General features: G+C 45.1%; 1 protein-coding gene across 1 annotated transcript in view; it reads left to right on the top strand.

The window, feature by feature from the left end:
• The window catches only part of LOC111951684 (DNA nucleotidylexotransferase-like), a 146,713-nt gene that overhangs the window by 32,591 nt on the left and 92,888 nt on the right, over positions 1-21,234 (top strand). The window contains exon 4 of the mRNA XM_070434881.1: positions 16,535-16,705. Coding sequence (XP_070290982.1) covers positions 16,535-16,705 — 171 coding nt within the window. The remainder of the gene's footprint in view (positions 1-16,534; positions 16,706-21,234) is intronic.

Here is a 21,234-nt window from a genome sequence, read left to right on the forward strand (position 1 = left end):
TGGTAAATACTACATTATCTTATTTGCATATACCCTGCCCATTCCCCTCCCCATATCGCAATTTGTGCCACCGTTAAGGGAGAAACCTACATGCCAAGTATATACCATATAGTATTGTGTTCCCTACAGGTTATAGAAAAGAGCAGAAGCTCTGAACAATTAGTTCAGTTTATGAAACGAGAAAGCCTGAACAATTTGTTCGGACCCCAGTCCTACCTACCTACCTACAGGTTATGGGAAATTTGCTCGGTTAGTATTTTTCCAGTAGGTTTCTTGAAGGTGAAAGCCTCCACTTCTATGTCAAAGATAATGAAACAGGAACGCTATACTAAATGCTACAGTATTGTCTGCAAAAACACTAAATACTACATTATAGTACAGTCTGCAAAAACACGACATTAATTACTACAGTATATAATATAGTTTTATTTTACTATATTATTTATACTATAGTTAACTATAAATACTACAGTATAATAGATTATACTACAGTAAATACTACAGTAGCAGTATTCATTGTAGTGTTTTTGTACTTTAGTCCGCATTAACACTACAGTGAATACTATAGTATTTAGTCTTTTTTTATGTGGGTCTGCCTTGCTTCACATACCAATGCACTGACTCTGCCCCCCATCAGATACATTAACCTACAAATGAGAAGCATCTGCAGGTATGTCATGATGAAGGCAGAACAGCTGAGGTGCCCGCAAGGGCTGGAAAGGGCTGACCCTTAGGCTGGGCATGCCACACTGATATGGGCAGTGGATGTGACGCTTCTCACCAACAATGATGGATCTTTCTCTATGCCATCGGGCAGCTAGTGGCCAATGCCAGGGTGCGGGGGGGTGGTGCGGGGGATGGGGGGGGGGGTGTTGATAGCACACGTTTTCAGACTGGCTGTGATAGAGGGTAATACTGCAGCTTGCCATTGCATTGTGTGCGGTAATGTTTTCCTACACAACAACAATGCCGCTTCTCACAAACATTATTAAAAAAGAAGTTTCCCGATAAATCTCACTGCCAGTATTTAATACTCGCTGCCAGTGTGTAATATGGTCTTTATGTGCACTGTGAGGGCTGTTTTGCTGACAGTCCAAGGTGATCAAAAGCACCTTTAAAGAATAGTCGGAGTTAGGGAATACATTTGAGAGATATTGCATGGAAGCATATCGTATCTGACTCTACCGCTGATACGATTCCAAACTTCCAGTGGGGCTGTGTGTGTGGGAGGTTGGTGGCTTGGTGAGTTGATGAGTTGAGTTCCTCCAAGCCTTATAAAGCAGAGCTTACTCAGAGCCTATGGAGACATCTGTTTCATAATGACTTTCACTTCTCCCTGACTGACTACACATGCACACTCTCCCACTTGCAGACATGCATGTAAGAACGCAGGCATATTCATGTGACACACACACACGCGCACACACACACACACACACACACGTACGTCAACTGGGAGTGGTGCTCGGTTCCCTTTCTCCTGTTCCTTTCCACCGCATTAACTCTCTAATCACCTGGCTGATGATTCCCTCATTATTCCCCTTCAACATACATCACTCACCAGTGTTATTGGTGCTAATAAATGTCAGTTCAACCTGTGGCTGCGGAGGTGAGATACAGGTAATTAAACTAAATCCTAATATCCCGAGAGATGTCGAGCTTTTTAGATGTCAATTCTGCTGTTATGGCTTTGATCAGTAGGGTTTAAGACCAGGGAGGTCTGGTGAAATATCAAAGAGCATGAATGAACTACAAAACATCACCTGAGAGGTTTCTATACAGGAAGCAACACATCTAAAAATGTGGAGATAATATTCGGTTTAATTTGCTGTAAATTCATTGTGTACAGTATGAAAAGCACATTATCCCTGCAAACATTCAACATATAAGAGAGAACTGGTGAGTGTGTGTGTGTGTGTGTGTGTGTGTGTGTGTGTGTTGTGGTTGTGTGTGTGTGTGTGTGTGTGTGTGTGTTGTACCTGTCATCAGGCCTGTGTAAATATGTCAGACCTACTGTAGGGCAGGCTATTCTCAAACCGGTGGGTCACGACCAAATTAGGTCATGGGAGGTTTTGAATGGGCATGAAAATGTTGAGTAAAAAAAAAAAAAACGATTTTAATTTTATAAAAAATATTCCAGTCTGAACTTAAACGACTAAAAGCAGGTAGAAAAAAGTGTGTAGAAGATTAGAAACCTATTTATGTACATTTTTATAATAAACCTATATTTTTCTTCAGTCAGTTTTCTTTAAAAATATAGTGTTTTAGCAGTGCTATTTAGAAGATGTGGTTGATTTTGTGGTTTCAACCCAGTGTGCTTGACCTTCTTCATCAAGAATATTGTAAAAATGGACAATGAAAAAAGATGGGACTGTTGTTTTCCTTGGGTACATTTACTACCAATGATAGATTAAAAATAGTTTTTCTCAGATAGCATTTTTGCAACAACAAAAGAAACGGCAATGCGAATATTGGATTGCGACGCGACGAATCCTCAAACTGGTTTCAATTTGGGTCCCAGCGGCAAAAACCAGTTGAGATACTGTGCTGTAGGAGATCCGTCAGGTTGAGAGGAAGTGTGAGAGGAAGCAGCTCAATGCTGCCATGGGGGAGCCACAGGGTGTAGGAAGAGGAAAGCACGAGGAACCAAGAGGTGTCAGGTGCAGGAAAAGAGGACGAGTAATGATCTACCCACAGCACCAGCCAGCTTGTAATCAGCTGACAGCAGCCCCTCCCCAGGGCCACACATTAATATTCTCCCTCTCTCTTCTCTCTTCTCTCGCTCTCTCTCTCTCTCTCTCTCTCTCTGTCTCTCTCTTTCTCTCTCCTCTCTCTCTCTCTCTCTTCTCTCTCTCTCTCTCTCTCTCTCTTCTCTCTCTTCTCCTCTCTCTTCTCTCTCTCTCCTCTCTCTCTTCTCTCTCTCTCTCTCTCTCTCTCTCTCTCTCTTCTCTCTCTCTCTCTGTCTCTCTTCTCCTCCTTCTCTTCTCTCTCTCTCTCTCTTCACCTTGTGTCTTGCTTAGATTCCAAAAGACATTTAAAATTGTATATTATGTGCGATAAATAAATATGGGATGTATTTACAATGGTGTTTGTTCTTTGTTCTAGGTCATACATTGGGCAGGAGGTTAGGAAGTGCAGCTCAGTTCCCACCTCATTTTGTGGGCAGTGTGCACATAGCCTGTCTTCTCTTAAGAGCCAGGTCTGCATACAGTGACCTTTCTCAATGGCAAAGCTATGCTCACTGAGTCTGTACATAGTCAAAGCTTTCCTCAATTTTGCGTCAGTCATATTGGTCAGGTATTCTGCCACTGTGTACTCTCTGTTTAGGGCCAAATAGCAGTCTAGTTTGCTCAGTTTTTTGTTAATTGTTCCCAATGTGTGAAGTAATTATCTTTTTGTTTTCTCATTGTTTGTTTGGGTCTAATTGTGTTGCGGTCCTGGGGATCTGTGGGGTCTGTTTCTGTTTGTGAACAGAGCCCCAGGACCAGCTTGCTTAGGATAATTCTTCATGCAGAGTCTCAATTTGGTGTTTGTCCCGTTTTGTGAATTCTTGGATGGTGAGCGGACCCCAGACCTCATAGCCATAAGCCATGGGTTCTATAACTGATTCAAGTATTTTTAGCCAGATCCTAATTGGTATGTCAAATGTAATGTTCCTTTGGTGGCATAGAAGGCCCAACTTGCCTTGTCTCTCAGATCGTTCACAGCTTTGTGGAAGTTACCTGTGGCGCTGATGTTTAGGCCGAGGTATGTATGTTTTTTTGTGTGCTTCTAGGACAACAGTGTCTAGATGGAATTTGTATTTGTGTTCCTGGCAACTGGACCTTTTTTTGAACGCCATTATTTTTGTCTTACTGAGATTTACTGTCCGGGCCCTGGTCTGACAGAATCTGTGCAGAAGATCTAGGTGCTGCTGTAAGGCCCTCCTTGGTTGGGGACAGAAGCACTAAATCATCAGCACACAGTAGACCTTTGACTTCAGATTCTAGTAGGGTGAGGCCGGGTGAGGCCGAGTGCTACAGACTGTTCTAGTGCCCTCTCCAATTCGTTGATATATATATTGAAGAGGGTGGGGCTTAAAGCTTTTTGTTTGTGTACATGGATTTTATTATGACGTATGTTTTTCCCCCAACACCACTTTCCATCAATTTGTATAGCAGACCCTCATGCCAAATTTAGTCAAAAGCTTATTTGAAGTCAAAAAAGCATGAAACAGCAAGGGTTCAAACTGTAGAACCCAGTTCCTAAAATTGAATATAACATGGATTTATCAAACAAAAGTATGCTTAATTTTATCTCTGGGACCCACAGATTACTGAATGTAAGTACATTATTTACCAGAGGTGAATGTATCAAACCAGTTGCCATGATAAAAGTGTTTTGTTGTTGTGCACTCTCCTCAAACAATAGCTTGGTATTTTTTCACTGTAATTGCTAGTGTACATTGTACAGTGCAGTTAGATTAACATTAATGTAAGCTTTCTGCACATATAAGACAGGTCTATGTCCTGGAAAGTTGGCTGTTACTTACAACGTCATTATAGTCACATTAGTGCACATTAGCAACAACCGTCCCGGTATAGGGACACCGATCCCGTATATTAATGATAATGCTGAAAATTTTCCCAAGGTTTCTGTTGATGCATATCCCACGGTAGTTATTGGGGTCAAATTTCTCTCACTGCCTATGTTGCTGTACTGTAATTGACTCTCTCTCACACACACATACACGCTTGTGCACACACGCCCACACACAGAATCTCCTCTCCTGTTCATTCAGGTCTAGCCTACCCCTCCTCTCCATCATTCTTGTGTGCAGTCAATCTTCCTCAGTCATAATTCTACTTCCAGCCTGCCACACACTGATCCAAATATTGATATGTGTGTCCCGGTTGATTGACATGCTGCATTAACGACTTTCAAACCGATGGCAACACGGACATCGCTACACACACACAAACACACACACGCACGCACGCACACGCACGCACCCCCCCACACACACACTGGCCTCTGTCACTAATGAGAGGAGAGGAAGAGAGGTAGAGAGAGGAAGAGATAAAGGGCTAAAGGTCTTTGATTTTGTTTCCTTTCATCATATGGCCTCTGGTGATTGTCCAGCATGTCGATAGCAGCATGAAGGCAGTCTGTGTGCTTGACTGATCTTCAACTGCATCACCCTGTGTAGGTGCAACTTACACAACCATAGCAACTAGCAAACAGCAGTCTGACTGAATACAACCAGTCCTCACTATGGGCTCTTTCTTTCTTGGCCTCGACAGACTCTTGGCCTCTCAGACACATTGGAGACAGTGCTGGGTGGTAAACTGGGATGCTACATCAACTCTGCATGAACTAACTCTCCCTCCAGCCTTTACTTTTCATTAATTAGACCAATGCAAATGTGCCTGTCCTCCCCAGTGTTGGCTCTGTGCTGGAGGTAGGAAACCTGACAGCTGACAGACTGGCCTCCAAGGGAGATGAGAGGGCCAGGGTGTGTTGGTGCTGCTCATCTGTTCAGGTTGGTCCAGGAGCAGACCGGGCGCTTTAGGAGCCCGCTGACTGCAGCACAGTCTCTGCACGACTCTGCTGGTAGCGACTCAGCACCGAGCCATCTGTCTCCTCGAGCTCTGGGTGAGACTAAGGTGAGACGTCAGTGAGATGTCAGTGAAATGTCAATTAGGTGTGGCTGACAAAAGGACCTGCTGTAAGCTGTTAGTATGAGTTGGTGAGAATGCTGCTCTGTAGTCCTATGTTACTGTACAGTGCTTCTAGTGGACAAACAGAGCAAATACGTTAGCATGAGCCGGTGGGAAAACCACTCTGTAGGTCTACATTCCTGTAAGTGATTCTACTAGACCAGTGTTTCAAAGTTTATTCGCCATGTACACAGGATACAACAGGTGTGTCACGGATCCCTCCGGAACTTTCATTGCGCACACCTGGCCCGTATTCCCACGGATTGTATTTTTATATATGTGCCCCTTCTTCACCATGGTCTGGTCGATTATTGTTACAATGTCCGTTGGTGCGTGTGAGTACCTGTGCTGGGTGTTTTGGGCTTTCGTGCCTTTGTGGATTGCGCAGATGGTTACTGGTCTCGTCCCGTGCGCTAATCATTGTGCACGTGTGTTATTTATTCGAGGTACTCCTCGCTCTTTCGTTTTGGGTTTCTACCCTGTGTTTTGTTACGTGTTTGTTTGGTCTTCGTCCCCGTGCCTTTACACGGCACGCCGTCATTTGGGATTAATAAAAAAAACTATTACGGATTCCTGCGTCTTTCTCCCGACCCTTCATACCAATGTGACAAGGTGTAAAACTGTACAGTGTAATTCTTACCTTAAGAGCTCTTTGCCAACAATGCAGTGATAATGATAGTATAGATAATAATAGAAAATAGAATAAAATATAAAAATAAACTAGAACTACGATGTGAGTTAAAGAAACACGAGAAGTATATCCAGGTCAGTGCCAGTGCATTATTCAATGTGCAGGGGTACTGGAGTGGTTGAGGTGGGTTTATACATAAAATGTGACGTAGTAGAATATACATGTAAACAGGGCTAAAAAGTGACTGGTAGCAGGAATATATAAATAATTATGGTAATATACTAATGGTAACATACTGTATACATGTAAACAGGAGTAATAGTGACCAGTAGTAGTATAAATAAATAGTGGTAGTGGCAATCAATAATAATGGACAGCAACGTAATGGAGTAATACATCTGATCAATAATCATTTTAGCAGCCGCGTAGGTTGTGTCTGAGTGGGTGGAGACCTGTGGCTGAAGTCTTAGGCAATTTTTCGGGCTTTTCATGAGCTACAGGAAACAGAGGGCGGTGCACACACCCATCCACATCGATGGGGCCGCAGTGAAGAGGGCCAAGAGCTTCAAGTTCCTCTGTCCACATCACTGAGGACTTAACATGGTCCTCTCACACCAGAACTGTCGTGAAGAAGGCACGGCAATGCCCCTTCTCCCTCAGGAGGCTAAAACTATTTGACATGGCCCCTCAGATCCTCAGGAACTTTTACAGCTGCACCATTGAGAGCATCCTGACTGGTTGTAACACCGTCTGGTATGGCAACTGCAAGGCACCCGACCACAAGACGCTACAGATCATGACGAATACGGCCCAGTACATAACTGGGGCCAAGCTCCGTGCCGTCCAGTACATTTACATTTACATTTAAGTCATTTAGCAGACGCTCTTATCCAGAGCGACTTACAAGTTGGTGCATTCACCTTATGATATCCAGTGGAACAACCACTTTACAATAGTGCATCTAACTCTTTTAAGGGGGGAGGGGGGTTAGAAGGATTACTTTATCCTATCCTAGGTATTCCTTAAAGTACCTCTATACCAGGCGGTGTTATAGGAAGGCCCAAACAATTGTCAGACTCCAGCCACCCAAGCCATAGATTGTTCTCTCTGCTACCACATGGCAAGCTGTACCAGTGCACATAGTCGGGAAACAACAGGACCCTAAACAGCTTCTACATCCAAGCCATAAGACTGCTAAACAAGACAGCTAAATAGCTCATCAAATGGCTATCCGGTCTACCTGCATTGACACTTTTTCTGCACTAAGACCAAGAAGGCAGAATCACTTTCCTTAAATGCATCCATAATGGAAAGAAAATTGCCTTTATTAATGTGTACGCTCCGTTATTCTCTGAATATCATATTTTCTGTGAAAGATAACGACCTGGCTTTACGTATTTTACTGGTTTATGACTCAATGACACCACCCCCTGTTAGAGGGGAATAAAGCAGCCCAAGAGTTAACACACAGAAACGTTATTCACACAGAGGAGAAAATTAATATTGGGATGGAAATGGGGATGTACATGGGGATGCTTCTCAAAGGTACGGAGAAAGGAATAATGAATATTCACATACAGGCTACAAATCAAATATAATTTTATGGTCGTATTCACATGTTTAGCGGATGTTATTGTGGGTGTAGCAAAATGCTTGTGTTCTTAGCTCCAACAGTGCAGTAATATCTAACAATACACAACAATACATACAAATCTAAAAGTAAAAGAAAAATAGAAATATTAGGACGAGCAATGTCGGAGTCCGGAGTATAAATATGTGGTGTGATGTATAGACAATATGGACAGTATGTGGATAGAATACAGTACATAGTATATCTGAAGAATACATGGATAGAATAGCATATGTACAGAATACTGACTAGAATACAGTATACAGTATACAGTATACATATGCTGTCACGCCCTGACCATAGAGAGCCTTTTTATTCTCTATTTTGGTTAGGTCGGGGTGTGACTAGGGTGGGTAATCTAGGTTGTTTATTTCTATGTTGGCCCCTGGTATGGTTCCCAATCAGAGGCAGCTGTTTATCGTTATCTCTGATTGGGGATCATATTTAGGGAGCCATTTCCCCACTGTGTTTTGTGGGATCTTGTTTATGTGTAGTTGCATGTGAGCACTTCATTGACATCACGTTTCGTTGGTTCTTTATGTTTTTGTGCGTTTCACTTCAATAAATATGTGGAACCCATATCACGCTGCGCTTGGTCCGAATGTTCTTACGACGATCATGACAGAAGATACCACCACAACAGGACCAAGCAGCGTGCCCTGGAGGGAGAAGGTATCCTGGACTTGGGAGGAGATCTTGGATGGGAAGGGATCCTGGACTTGGGAGGAAATCATGGCAGGACAGGATATCCTTCCTTAGCGGCAGACGCAAGGAGAGAAGGGAGGACAGCGACGACGCCGGGGTTCGTGGCCACAAAGAAAGCCCAAAAAACAGGGGGGGGGGGGGGGGGGGGGGGGGCTGAGGAGTGAACCAGAGCCAGTCTGGGAGAAGAGGGAGAAATTGGAGGAGAGTGAACGGAGAGAGTCAGAGACCGTCAGTGAGTTGATGGAGAAATTGGAGGAGAGAGAAATGAAGAGAGTTGTTGTGTTGGTGTATGATGCACGACATTCACCCTAAGGAGCGTGTTATCAGTTTGATGCCACCTGAGTCAGCTCTCCATACTCGTCTGAGGAGCGTGCTAGCATTCTGGTAAAAACTGTGCCGGCTCCACGCACCAGGTCTCCAGTATGCCTTCACAGCCCAGTACGTCCTGTGCCACTCTCCGCAATCTCCTTGAGGAGCGTGTCATCTGTCCGGGTACCATGTGTGCCGGCTCTACGCACCAAGTCTCCAGTACGCCTTCAAAGCCCAGTACGTCCTGTGCCAGCTCCCCGCACTCGCCATGCGAAGTGTGTCATCGTTCCGGTACAATTTTGTGCCGGCTCTACGCATCAGGCTCCAGTGCGCCTCCAAAGCCCAGTACGTTCTGTGCCAGCTCCCCGCACTCGCAGTGCGGAGTGTGTCACCTGTCCGGAAAATTGTTGCCGCGCTCTACGCACCAGACCTCCAGTACGCCTCCACAGCCCAGTACGTCCTGTGCCAGCTCCACGCACCAGGCCTCCAGCGACGCGTCGGCAGTCCAGAGCCTCCAGCGACGGTCTGCAGTCCAGAGCCTCCAGCGACAGTCTGCAGTCCAGAGCCTCCAGCGACGGTCTGCAGTCCAGAGCTCCAGCGAGGGTTCCCAGTCCAGAGCCTCCAGCGAGGGTTCCCAGTCCAGAGCCTCCAGCGAGGGTTCCCAGTCCAGAGCCGCCAGCGAGGGTTCCCAGTCCAAGAGCCGCCAGTGAGGTTCCCAGTCCAGAGCCGCCAGCGAGGGTTCATAGTCCAGAGCTTTCCGGCGACGGTCCCAGTCCAGAGCTTCCGGCGACGGTTCACAGTCCAGAGCTTCCGGCGACGTTTCACAGTCCGGAACCTCCTGCGACGGTCACAGTCCGCGAACCTCCTGCGACGGTCCACAGTCCGGAACCTCCTGCGATGGTCCACAGTCCGGAACCTCCTGCGACGGTCCACAGTCCGGAACCTCCTGCGACGGTCCACAGTCCAGAACTCCCTGTGACGGTCCACAGTGCGGAACCTCCAGCGACAGTCAACGGTCCGGAACCTCCAGCTCCATGGCCGGAGCCTACCCCTGCGCCGATGCCAGTCCAAGCACGGCGTCCAGTCCAGCTCCCAAGGCCAGAGTCTTCTTCTGCTCCGGTGCCCATGTCAGGCACAGGCGTCCAGTCCAGCTCCAGGGCAGGAGCTTTCCTCTGCGCCGATGGCCAGTCCATTCATGGCGTCCAGTCCAGCTCTTCGGCCGGAGCCCTCCTTTGCGCCGATGCCCAGTCCAGGCACGTGTCCAGTCCCGCTCCCTGCGCAGGAAACTTCCTCTGCACCGATGTCCAGTCTAGACCCGGTGTCCAGTCCCGCTCCATGGCAGGAGCCTTCCTCTTACATCAAGGTCCAGTCCAGGCAAGTGTTCAGCCAGTGTCCATGCTGGATCCGCGGGATGAGCGGGTTCTTCGTCCCGTCTACCAGAGCCGCCCCGATGCTGGCGGATCCGCGAGCTGAGTGGGTACTTCGCCCCACACCGGAGCCGCCACCGATGCTAGATGCCCACCCAGACCCTCCCCTAATGAGTCAGTTTTTGCGGCCGGAGTCCGCACCTTTGGGGGGGGGTGGGGGTACTGTCACTCCCTGACCATAGAGAGCCTTTTTATTCCATTTTGTTTAGGCGGCGGTGTGACTAGGGTGGGTAATCTAGGGCTGTTTATTTCTATGTTGGCCTGGTATGCGTTCCCAATCAGAGGCAGCTGTTTATCGTTGTCTCTGATTGGGGATCATATTTAGGCAGCCATTTCCCCACTATGTTTTGTGGGATCTTGTTTATGTGTAGTTGCCTGTGAGCACTTCATTGACATCACGTTTCGTTTGTTCTTTATTGTTTTGTGCGTTTCACTTCAATAAATATGTGGAACCCATATCATGCTGCGCTTTGGTCCGAATGTTCTTACGACGATCGTGACATATGCAATAGGTAAAACAGTATGTAAACATTATTCAAGTGACCAGTGTTCCATGTCTATGTAGACAGGGCAGCAGCCTCTAAGGTGCAGGGATAAGACACATTTCTTCAGCCTCCTGAGGTTGAAGAGGCGCTGTTGTGCCTTCTTCACCACACTCCGTGTGGGTGGAGCATTTCAGATCGTCAGTGATGTGCACGCCAAAAGAACTTGAAACTTTTCACCTTCTCCACTGCGGCCTCGTCGACGGCGATGTGGATGGAGGTGTGCTCTCTCTGCTGTCTCTTGAAGTCCACGATCAACTCCTTCGTTTTGTTGACGTTGAGGGAGAGGTTATTTTCTTGGCACCACTCCGCCAGGGCCCTCACCTCCTCCTCGTAGGCTGTATGTTCGTTGTTGGTAAAATCTCTTCGTTGTTGGTAGAGCAGAGTAGTGAATGGACATGAATGAGCTATACCCATGTCATGTAATGGCATAGAACTATAATAGCAAAATTTGAAGGACTTTATATGATAATACACTGCAGCAATAAACACTAGGCTATTACAGAGCAATACTCGATAACAAGGACTGTATCTAAGCACTGTATCTAAGCATATATTACATAGTAGAGTAGGCTAATGACTAGCATTGTTTGCTAACAAGGAATAAACAACGGCAGTGTAAGAAAGGACTGTATTTACATGACGGTAAGTTACATAAAGCAGAGCTACAAGTAAAGGAGACAGCAAACATACACAACATAGTAATTGTTATATTATGACTACTTATAGATGCATACAAAGCCAAGTTAACTTCTCTGCGCTACGGATCCCTTTTACGGATCATTTCCCTAATCAACCGCTGAATTGCAGGGCGCCAAATGCATAAATATTACAAAAAATATTTATAATCATGCAATCACAAGTGAAATATACCAAAACACAGTTTAGCTTGTTGTTAATCCACCTATCGTGTCAGATTTTGAAAATATATTTTACAGCGAAAGAAATCCAAGCTTTTGTGAGTGTAGCTTTCAATGCTACAACAGCTAGCCTTATATTAGCTTGGTTAGCTTGGTCACGAAAGTCAGAAAAGCAATGAAATGAATCGCTTACCTTTGATAATCTTCGGATGTTTCCACTCACGAGACTCCCAGTTACACAACAAATGTTATTTTTGTTCGATAAATATTACTTTTATCACAAAAAAACGCGATTTGGGTTGCGCATTATGTTGAGAAATGTTTTTTATAATCAAATCCTCAGGTTGTTTTTAACAAACATAATCGATAATATTTCACCCGGACCATAACCTATTCAATAAGAGACAAACGGGTGCCCCTCTCTCGCACGCAGGAAATATTCAGAGGACACCTGACTACTTTTGAAAAAACTCGCTCAATTTTCAAAATAAAAGCCTGAAACTATGTCTAAAGCCTGGTCACAGCCTGAGGAAGCCATTGGGAAAGGAATCTGGTTGATACCCCTTTAAATGGAGGTTAGACGGGCCAGAACACAGACTTTTGTTTTTTAAATATCACTTCCGGGTTACATTGTCTCAGGCTTTCGCTTGCAGAATAAGTATTGTTATACTCACAGACAATATCTTGACAGTTATGGAAACTTTGGAGTGTTTTCTATCCTAATCTGTAAATTATATGCATATTCTACGATCTGGACCTGAGAAATAGTCTGTTTACCTTGGGAGCGTTATTTAAAAAATAAATAATAATCTGACCCCTAGCGTCAAGAGGTTAATGAACTCAAAAGGGTATTGGATATCATGAATAAATGGAAATAACCTGGATGGGATGGTATTTTTCCTGAGGTCTATTTAAAGTTTTGGAATCAATTAGGTCCACTATTGCTCGAAATGATTAACACAGCCGTTCACAAAGGTTCCTTTGAGAGAGATGTGAATACATGACTAATTTAGCTTTTATTTAGAAATGATAAGGATGCCACCCAGTGTTCTCACTATCACCCCCTATCTTTGATAAACACAAATATTAAACGGTTTTCCAAAAAGTTGTTGTCCCATCTCGAGACCAAAATTGGTCCACACGGACCAAAGCAGGTTTGTTAAAAAAACTTTCTCCTCAGATAACCTCCGTAGACTATTACATATCTTCAATTCAAACAACATCTCCTTGGGCTGTATTATCTCTCGATGCAGAAAAAGCTTTTGATAGACTAGAATGGTCATATCTCTGGTCTGTCTTGGAACATATGGGAATTGACTCCAATTTCATTAACTTTTTACTGCAGTGGGCTAAATCAGGATCACACAGAGTGTTTCTTGGTAGTCTTAAACAAATCTACTTTGAAACAAAGTATACACCTCACACACATGGTTATGGGCTTATAAAAATAAGATACATGTACCATGTCACATATAGAGTTGAAATGTATACTATATTGAGTTTGCATCCCAATATTACACTTTATATACAGTACATCACAGAAGACTGAAATCTAACACAACCGTTTGACATAAAAACATAGAATTCTGTGTGAGATCAATTAAAAATTACTTTGAGAAGCTCCGCAGCTCATTAGTGGTGGTGAGTTAAGACAATCAGAAGTACTATCAGACATTCCCAAATGAGCACTTTTATAGATTGGGCGCAGGCCATGTACCTCTATGCGTGCTCAGGTACGCTCGCTCACTCAACAATGTCAGAACAAAGAACCAGACACATGTTCACATGGAGTGCTCCAAGACAAAAAGGAAATAAACCAAAACGTGTTTCTCACAAGTGTAGCATGGGTTGTGAGCTCTGCAAACAACTTGCCCACTCCGAGATTGAGAATGGTAAATTTACATTTACATTTAAGTCATTTAGCAGACGCTCTTATCCAGAGCGACTTACAAATTGGTGCATTCACCTTATGATATCCAGTGGAACAACCACTGTTTTATTACAGTAAATGACTGTAATAATATATTGAATGCAGTGTCGGGACTAATGCAAAATTTTTATAAAATTGCTTGGCGTGCCAAGGCAAATACCCTTGCATGCCAGCCGTGGCACCTATGCCATAAGTTGCAGATGCCTGTACTAGACAAATGGAGCTGAGATATTTTCCCCCATAATCAGTGGAAAGTTGCCCCATACTGTATGGTAGTTCTAGGTGAATTATGGCTAAGGCTCCCTCTGCTACAGTAGCCAGCTAGCTAGCTTCTCCAGGCAGACCCACAGTGCAGACAGAGTATCCCACCACAGCAGGAGCCTGCACTCTCACCCCTCTCAATTAAGGCCTCAATCCTCTCATTATCTCCCTCTGTGAACAGAGCCCAGGCGTGCTCGTGCTGTGGTGTGTGTGTGTGTGTGGTGTGTGTGTGTGTGTGTGTTTGTGTGTGGTGTGTGTGTGGGTGTGTGTGTGTGTGTGTGTGTTGTGTGTGTGTTGTGGTGTGTGTGTGTGTGTGTGTGTGTGTGTGTGTGTGTGTGTGTGTGTGTGTGTTGTGTGCATGCCTGCGTGTGAACTTCCTGTGTGTGGTGTGTGCGCACGCTTGTCGGTGTGTTTGAGGTCATCCTTTCGCTACGTGTTGTAAATGGGTCAGTGGAGTCTCCTGCCAGGCTGCGCTCAGGTCTTGCCTGCTGACCCGAAGCAGCATGTCTGGACAGATCACCCATGGCCTGGCCACGCTGTGGGTGACTGCACTGATCTAGCTCACTACTCAACAAACCAGGAGAGAAGAAACCTGCCAACTTGGCCACGACTGCTAACATGATCTACTGAAGAGAATCACTGTTTTAAAGGTCGGATTTTCTACAGTAAAACTGTCCCAATTTTACCCCATCTGATCTCGTCCTCATCAGTGGCACCTTGTGAATACCCAGGGGTATTCAGCCATTCACAAGGTGCCACTGATGAGGATGAGATCAGATACGGTAAAATGGGGACAGCTTTACTGTCCCCATTTTACTGAGTTACTCTTCATATAAGGAAAATCAGTCAATTGAAATTAATTCTTTAGACCCTAATCTATGGATTTCACATCACTAGGCAGGCCATGGGTGGGCCTGGGAGGGCATAGGCTCACCCACTAGGGAACCAGGCCCGGCCAATCAGAATTTGTTTTTCCTCACAAAAGGGCTTTATTACAGACAGAAATACTCCTCAATTTCATCAGCTGTCCGGGTGGCTGTCTCAGACAATCCTGCAGGTGAAGAAGCCGGATGTGGAGGTCCTGGGCTGTTGTGGTTACACATGGTCTGCGGTTGTGAGGCCGGTTGGATGTACTGCCAAATTCTCTAAAACTACGTTGGAGCCGGCTTATGTATGAGAGAAAAGAACATGAAATTCTCTGGCAACAGCTTTGGTGGACAATCCTGCAGTCAGCATTCCAATCTGTTGCATTGTGTTGTGTGATGAAACTGCACATTTTAGAGTGGCCTTTTATTGTCCCCAGTACAAGGTGCACCTGTGGTAGTGATCGTGCTGTTTTATCAGCTTCTTGATATGCCACACCTGTCAGGTGGATGGATTATCTTGGCAAAGGAGACGAGAGAGTGCTCACTAACAGGGATGTAGACAAATTTGTGCACAAAATTTGAGAGAACTCATGAAACATGGGACCAGCACTTTATATGTTGCATTTATATTTTTGTTCAGTATATATAATATATATTTTGTAGATTTTTTATATATAATTTTTTCTTAGATATTTTGTCTTATTTTTTGGACCAAACACTCTATATTTTTATTACAAAACGCATTGCATTCTGTATTTCAAGTCATTAATTGCCTACATATTTTTTTATCAGCCACGTATGTTTATTCTATCTGCATAATATGCTTAATATACTGTACATCCCTACATTTACCATTAGTCTGTACTTTACTGTACTGTATATCAATGCAGAGCAGAAGGAAGCTTCTCTTCTCTTGAACACGGTGTCCTCTGAGACTGCTCAGTGAGTAAGGAAGCTTCTCTTCCCCGGAACATGGTGTCCTCTGGGACTGCTCATGCATAAAACCCTCACTCTCTCCCTCCTGGCAATATCCTTCTGTTGAAAAAAACAAAATTGAAAACTCCTGACAGTTGTTCTTTCCTTTCGTTGAACCACCATGTTGCTTCAGAGAGGAAAGTCCACAGCAGCATCGCAGGCCCCTAGGGAGCCTGTTGTGAACAAGTGGAAAATGACAGGTTCCTCTCCGGCGCACACCGACCCAAATATCGCTGTGCGGTCATACGGAAGAGGCCTGTGTGTCGGGGTCTACCACGGCGGGGAGAGAGATGGATGGGGGGAAGAGGTAGAGGGGAAGGAGAAAGGGAGAGGGGGATTGTGTGCTCCGATCCCTGTCTAACTGCCACCACAGGTCAATGCATCTGACGTGTGATTGCACACCTGACACATCTCTCTCGCTCTCTCTCTCTCTGTCTGTTTTTCTCTCTTTCTCTCTCTCTCGCTCTCTCTCTCGCTCTCTCTTTCCTCTCACTATATCTCAATTTGTTTTTATTTTCTTTCCTTTCCCTATATTTCTCTGACCTCATACTATAATTATTTTGTGTTTGCTTTTCCATCGTTATTTTGCATTTACATATTTATATTTCCCTCTCCTTTCATTGTGCCTCTCTCTCTTTCTCTCCTCTCTCTCTCTATTTCTGTCTCTTTCTCTCCCTCCCCCCGTCCCCTCCTCTTTAGGATGTGTTGGAGGAGCTGGCGGAGAATTCTGAGTTCAATGAAAGTAAGGGTCCATGTCTGGCATTCCGGCGAGCAGCCTCAGTCCTGAAGAGTCTGCCATCAGCAGTGCACTGTCTGGGGGCCATCCAGGGCCTCCCCTGCCTGGGTGAGCACACCAAGGCTGTCATGGAGGTAACATCAGCTCCACTGCATAAATTCAGTCACACACACACACACACAACACCACACACACACACACACACAGACACACACACACACACACCCACCCACCACACACACAAACCCACACACACACACACACACACAACATCACACAAACAACACACACACTACACACACACACACACACACACACACCAGTGTAAAATAAACAGAGTGAAGCCCAAACGTTTCACAGGTGCGTGGACATTGGAGTGCACTCAGTAAGCAACCGCTGAGTTGAGTATTGTTGAGTGGAACATCAGAGGGGAAAAATCTAAGACCACTGAGATGAATAGTAGCTTAGTGAGCACTGAGGCCGTGGTCGTTGATGAACAATTGGTGTGTGTGTTGTGTGTGTGTGTGTGTGTGTGTGTGTGTGTGTGGTGTGTGTGTGTGTGTGTGTGTGTGTGTGTGGTGTGTGTGTGGTGTGTTGTGTGGTGTGTGTGTGTGTTGTGTGTGTGTGTGTTGCAAACCCATGACGAACGTAGAGTCGGAGCAGTATTCCGCTGGAGCTGAGGAGGTTTGGCCTTGGCTTGAGGGTTGAAAACCAGTGGGGAGATGCATCATTGAGCAGCATTGGAGGCTGCTGAGGGGAGAACGGCTCATAATAATGGCCGGAACGGAGCAAATGGATTGGTATCAAACACCTGGAAACAAATGTGTTTGATGTATTTGATACCGTTCCACTGATTCCGCTCCAGATATTACCATGAGCCTGTTCTCCCCAATTAAGGTGCCACCAACCTCCTGTGTTGAGCAGTGGACTCAAGGCAGAAAAGTCTACTCTGCTTTAGCTGCTGTTCCTTGTTAAAATAGTAAAGTAAACCAAAATACTGCTTTGTAGTCTTTTTTCATACACACACACAGTTGAAACAGAGTTGAAGCAGATGACAACAAATTACAGCAGAACCTCACTTTTTTTTTTAAATAAACGCTTCTCCGATAGTTGTGTCCTCTGAGATGTCCAATGATGCTACTATTACATAACTGTGATGTTGTTTGGACTTTTTTATCCTACACCCTAAGCAGCGCCTTGGTGCCTACTGCTTTTACATCTTTGATAAATGTGATATGGAGACACTTAAAATGTGACCAGCAAATGAGTTGTGCTCCCTGGAGAGGAGAACGCTATTAGGCCCGGCAACAAAGCCTGTTCAAAACAAACAGTCGGAGCTGTGTAAAATTACACCCTGAGCTTTTCATTACAGCTATAAAACCGGAATTAATCCGATGCTTTACTATACCAAAGCTATTATTTCTATAATAGGAATGGAAATGAGTATCAGAGGGGTACTTTAAGTACTCCTAGAAACAAATTCCATGAGCAGCAAGACTTAAGAAGAGCTCCTCCTTAAATTGCATTTTTTATATGTGTTATTATTTTATTATATGTGACCAGTTGAGGGTAGACTTCATCCTAAAAGTGAACAAGGAATCAAAGGAGGCCTTCCGTTCTACACGGATGATCCCAATGTTTGGCACACAGCTCTCCACAAGGCCAATAATGCACTTAAAATGTCAGAAAACAGGACAATAAAGCAGTTATACATTGATTCCACCCTCAAATGTAACATTAATATTGTAATTACGGCACTGTGATGGTTCAAGTTTCGGAGTCTAGTCTGGATACATTTGTCCATTTACCAAACTCAAAACCTCTCCACCAAAACTGCCTACAACACCTCCTTTGTGTCCCAGGATGTTGTCCCCAGTGTCCCTCTCCTTCCCTGCAGGAGACATAGCCCTCAGCATGCCACTCTTACATGTGACACTTGCAGTATCACAGCATTTCAGAAGAGGAGATCAGCCTGGTGCGTCAGCATAGGGATGAAATGCGTTAGTTGCATTATGCTATCAGGTGCATTGAGGAGGGCAACCAGTCTCTCAGGATTGAAGTACGCAGAATACGAGCGGAACTGTCCACCACAGTCAATATAAGCCATCTCCAGGACCTAAGGCAGAAATTAGTCAGCTACAAACATCCACTCCTAAAAGAGTCCAGTAAAAACCTAGAACCTAGCAAACTGTTGAACAAGGACCCATCAACCGTCCCAAACATTAAGCCAACCCAATCAACCTATCCACCAACCCAGCTGACCCCATCCACCCCATTCTCACGGCCTGTGATTGCTCCCACTCCTGCCATCCTCCACAGGCCCGAGAAGAAGCCTGACATTGTTTTGACGATGGACTCCAATGGAAAATGAATGAATGAGCATTAACTTTTTTTTAAATAGGGTGGTGGCTAAGTTGTGGTGCCCCACATCTTACATACAGTGGCCCAGCTTGGCTCACCGAGCCTTGTCATTGTGCATACTGGAACCAATGACTTGCAGGCTCAACAGGAAAAGGTGGCCACATCACTTTCAAGGGTGATGGAGAGGTCCTCTACCACCTTCCCAGATGCCAGGATTGTAATGTCCACCCTTCTCCGGAGGAGAGATTTTCACCCTGCCACGATCGAAAGTATAAATGCCAGCCTCTCCCGGGATTGTGCTAAATGGCCAAATGTAAAATTGGCCCACCATCCCACCCTTATTCTGGACTGACTGTATGATAATACACACTTGTTCAAAGAGCCTGCTTCTCTGGGTGCCCAGTCCACCTCACCCCACAGGAGCAGCAGACCAGCTAACAACTTCCTGAGACAAGTCGGACACTCCTTTAGACATGCCTCCAGTGGTGCTTCACAGAGACTGGAGAACAGCCAGCAACACTGCCCCAGACCAGGCCCACCTCAACTCAGCCCAGCTCTACACAGCACCGACCACAACCTAGGGTCTGGCAAAAGACTGTTGAGGATAGTGCACCACACGACGCAGTCCACACCATGTATCAGTCACATAGCCATTTAGAAGATGCTTTTATCCAAAGCGACTTACAGTCAAGCGTGGATACATTCTTATGTATGGGTGGTCCCGGGAATGGAACCCACTACCCTGCCGTTACAAGCGTCATGCTCTACCAACTGAGATACATGTATCATTCATATAATCAGCCCTCATATGCTGAGGGTTTGGAGCTTTCCCAGTGCCACTACCCTCCATACCACCCTCCTCGATTCCCACACAACCTCGCTCACAGGCTAGTTCTGGTTACCCTCCCTACTCCCATCCCCAGGATAGGCCTGGAACACTCCTGCCTCGAATGGCAGTCCCAACCCTGCAACAGGAGCCACAGAATGGAGCATCGGAAGAAAATCCGGTCCCCTGCAGCAGCTCCACTCAATTGGCAGGAGCTTCATCAGGGTGGACTGAGCTCTGCCAACACTGCTCACCCATTTCCCGCCCCATCCCCAGCATCCAGCAACTTGGGGGAGGTCTGTCGAATGCTCAGTCTGCTTTGCTCTCACGTGGTTGGACCTTGGCAAAGTCTCAGCTCACTCAATAAATAGCTGCAGCATAAACTCCTCTATGCCTGTTAGCTCTTATGGGAATTAGCTGAATACCCCCTCTGACTTTAAATATCCTAGGGGTTTGGGCTAAAATGGACACAATTGACATTCTGGTTATTTTGGAAACATGATTAAAAGAGACATTGAAGTACAGTACCAGTCAAAAGTTTGTACACACCTACTCATTCCAGGGTTTTTCTTTACTTTGACTATTTTCCACATTAAAGAATGATAGTGAAGACATCAAAACTATGGATTAAAAAATATGGAATCATGTAGTAACCAAAAAAGTTTTAAGCAAATCAAAATATATTTGAGATTTGAGATTCTTCAAAGTAGCCACCCTTTGCCTTGATGACAGCTTTGCACACTCTTGGCATTCTCTCACAACCAGCTTCATGAGGTAGTCACCTGGAATGCATTTCAATTAACAGGTGTGCCTTGTTAAAAGTACATTTGTGGAATTTCTTTCCTTCTTAATGAGTTTGAGACAATCAGTTGTGTTGTGTCAAGGTAGTGGTATACAGAAGATATCACGATTTAGTAAAGACCAAGTCCATATTATGGCAAGACCAGCTCAAATAAGCAAAAAGAAATGACAGTCCATCATTATTTTAATCCGGAAAATTTCAAGAACTTTGAAAGTTTCTTCAAGTGCATTTGCAAAAACCATCAAGCGCTATGATGAAACTGGCTCTCATGAGCACCGCCACAGGAAAGGAAGACCCAGAGTTACCTCTGCTGCAGAGGATGAGTTAATTAAAGTTAACTGCACCTCAGATTGCAGCCCAAATAAATGCTTCACAGAGTTCAAGTAACAGACACATGTCAACTTCAACTGTTCAGAGGAGACTGCGTGAATCAGGCCTTCATGGTCGAATTGCTGCAAAGAAACCACTACTAAATGACACCAATAAGAAGAGACTTGCCTGGACCAAGAAACATGAGCAATGGACATTAGACCAGTGGAAATCTGTCCTTTGGTCTGATGAGTCCAAACGTGAGCTTTTTGGTTCCAACCGCTGTGTCTTTGTGAGACGCAGAATAAGTGAACAGATGATCTCCACATGTGTGGTTCCCACCGTGAAGCATGGAGGAGGAGTGA

This window comes from Salvelinus sp. IW2-2015, linkage group LG25 (genome assembly GCF_002910315.2).
Source record: "Salvelinus sp. IW2-2015 linkage group LG25, ASM291031v2, whole genome shotgun sequence".
Taxonomy (NCBI): Eukaryota; Metazoa; Chordata; class Actinopteri; order Salmoniformes; family Salmonidae; genus Salvelinus; species Salvelinus sp. IW2-2015.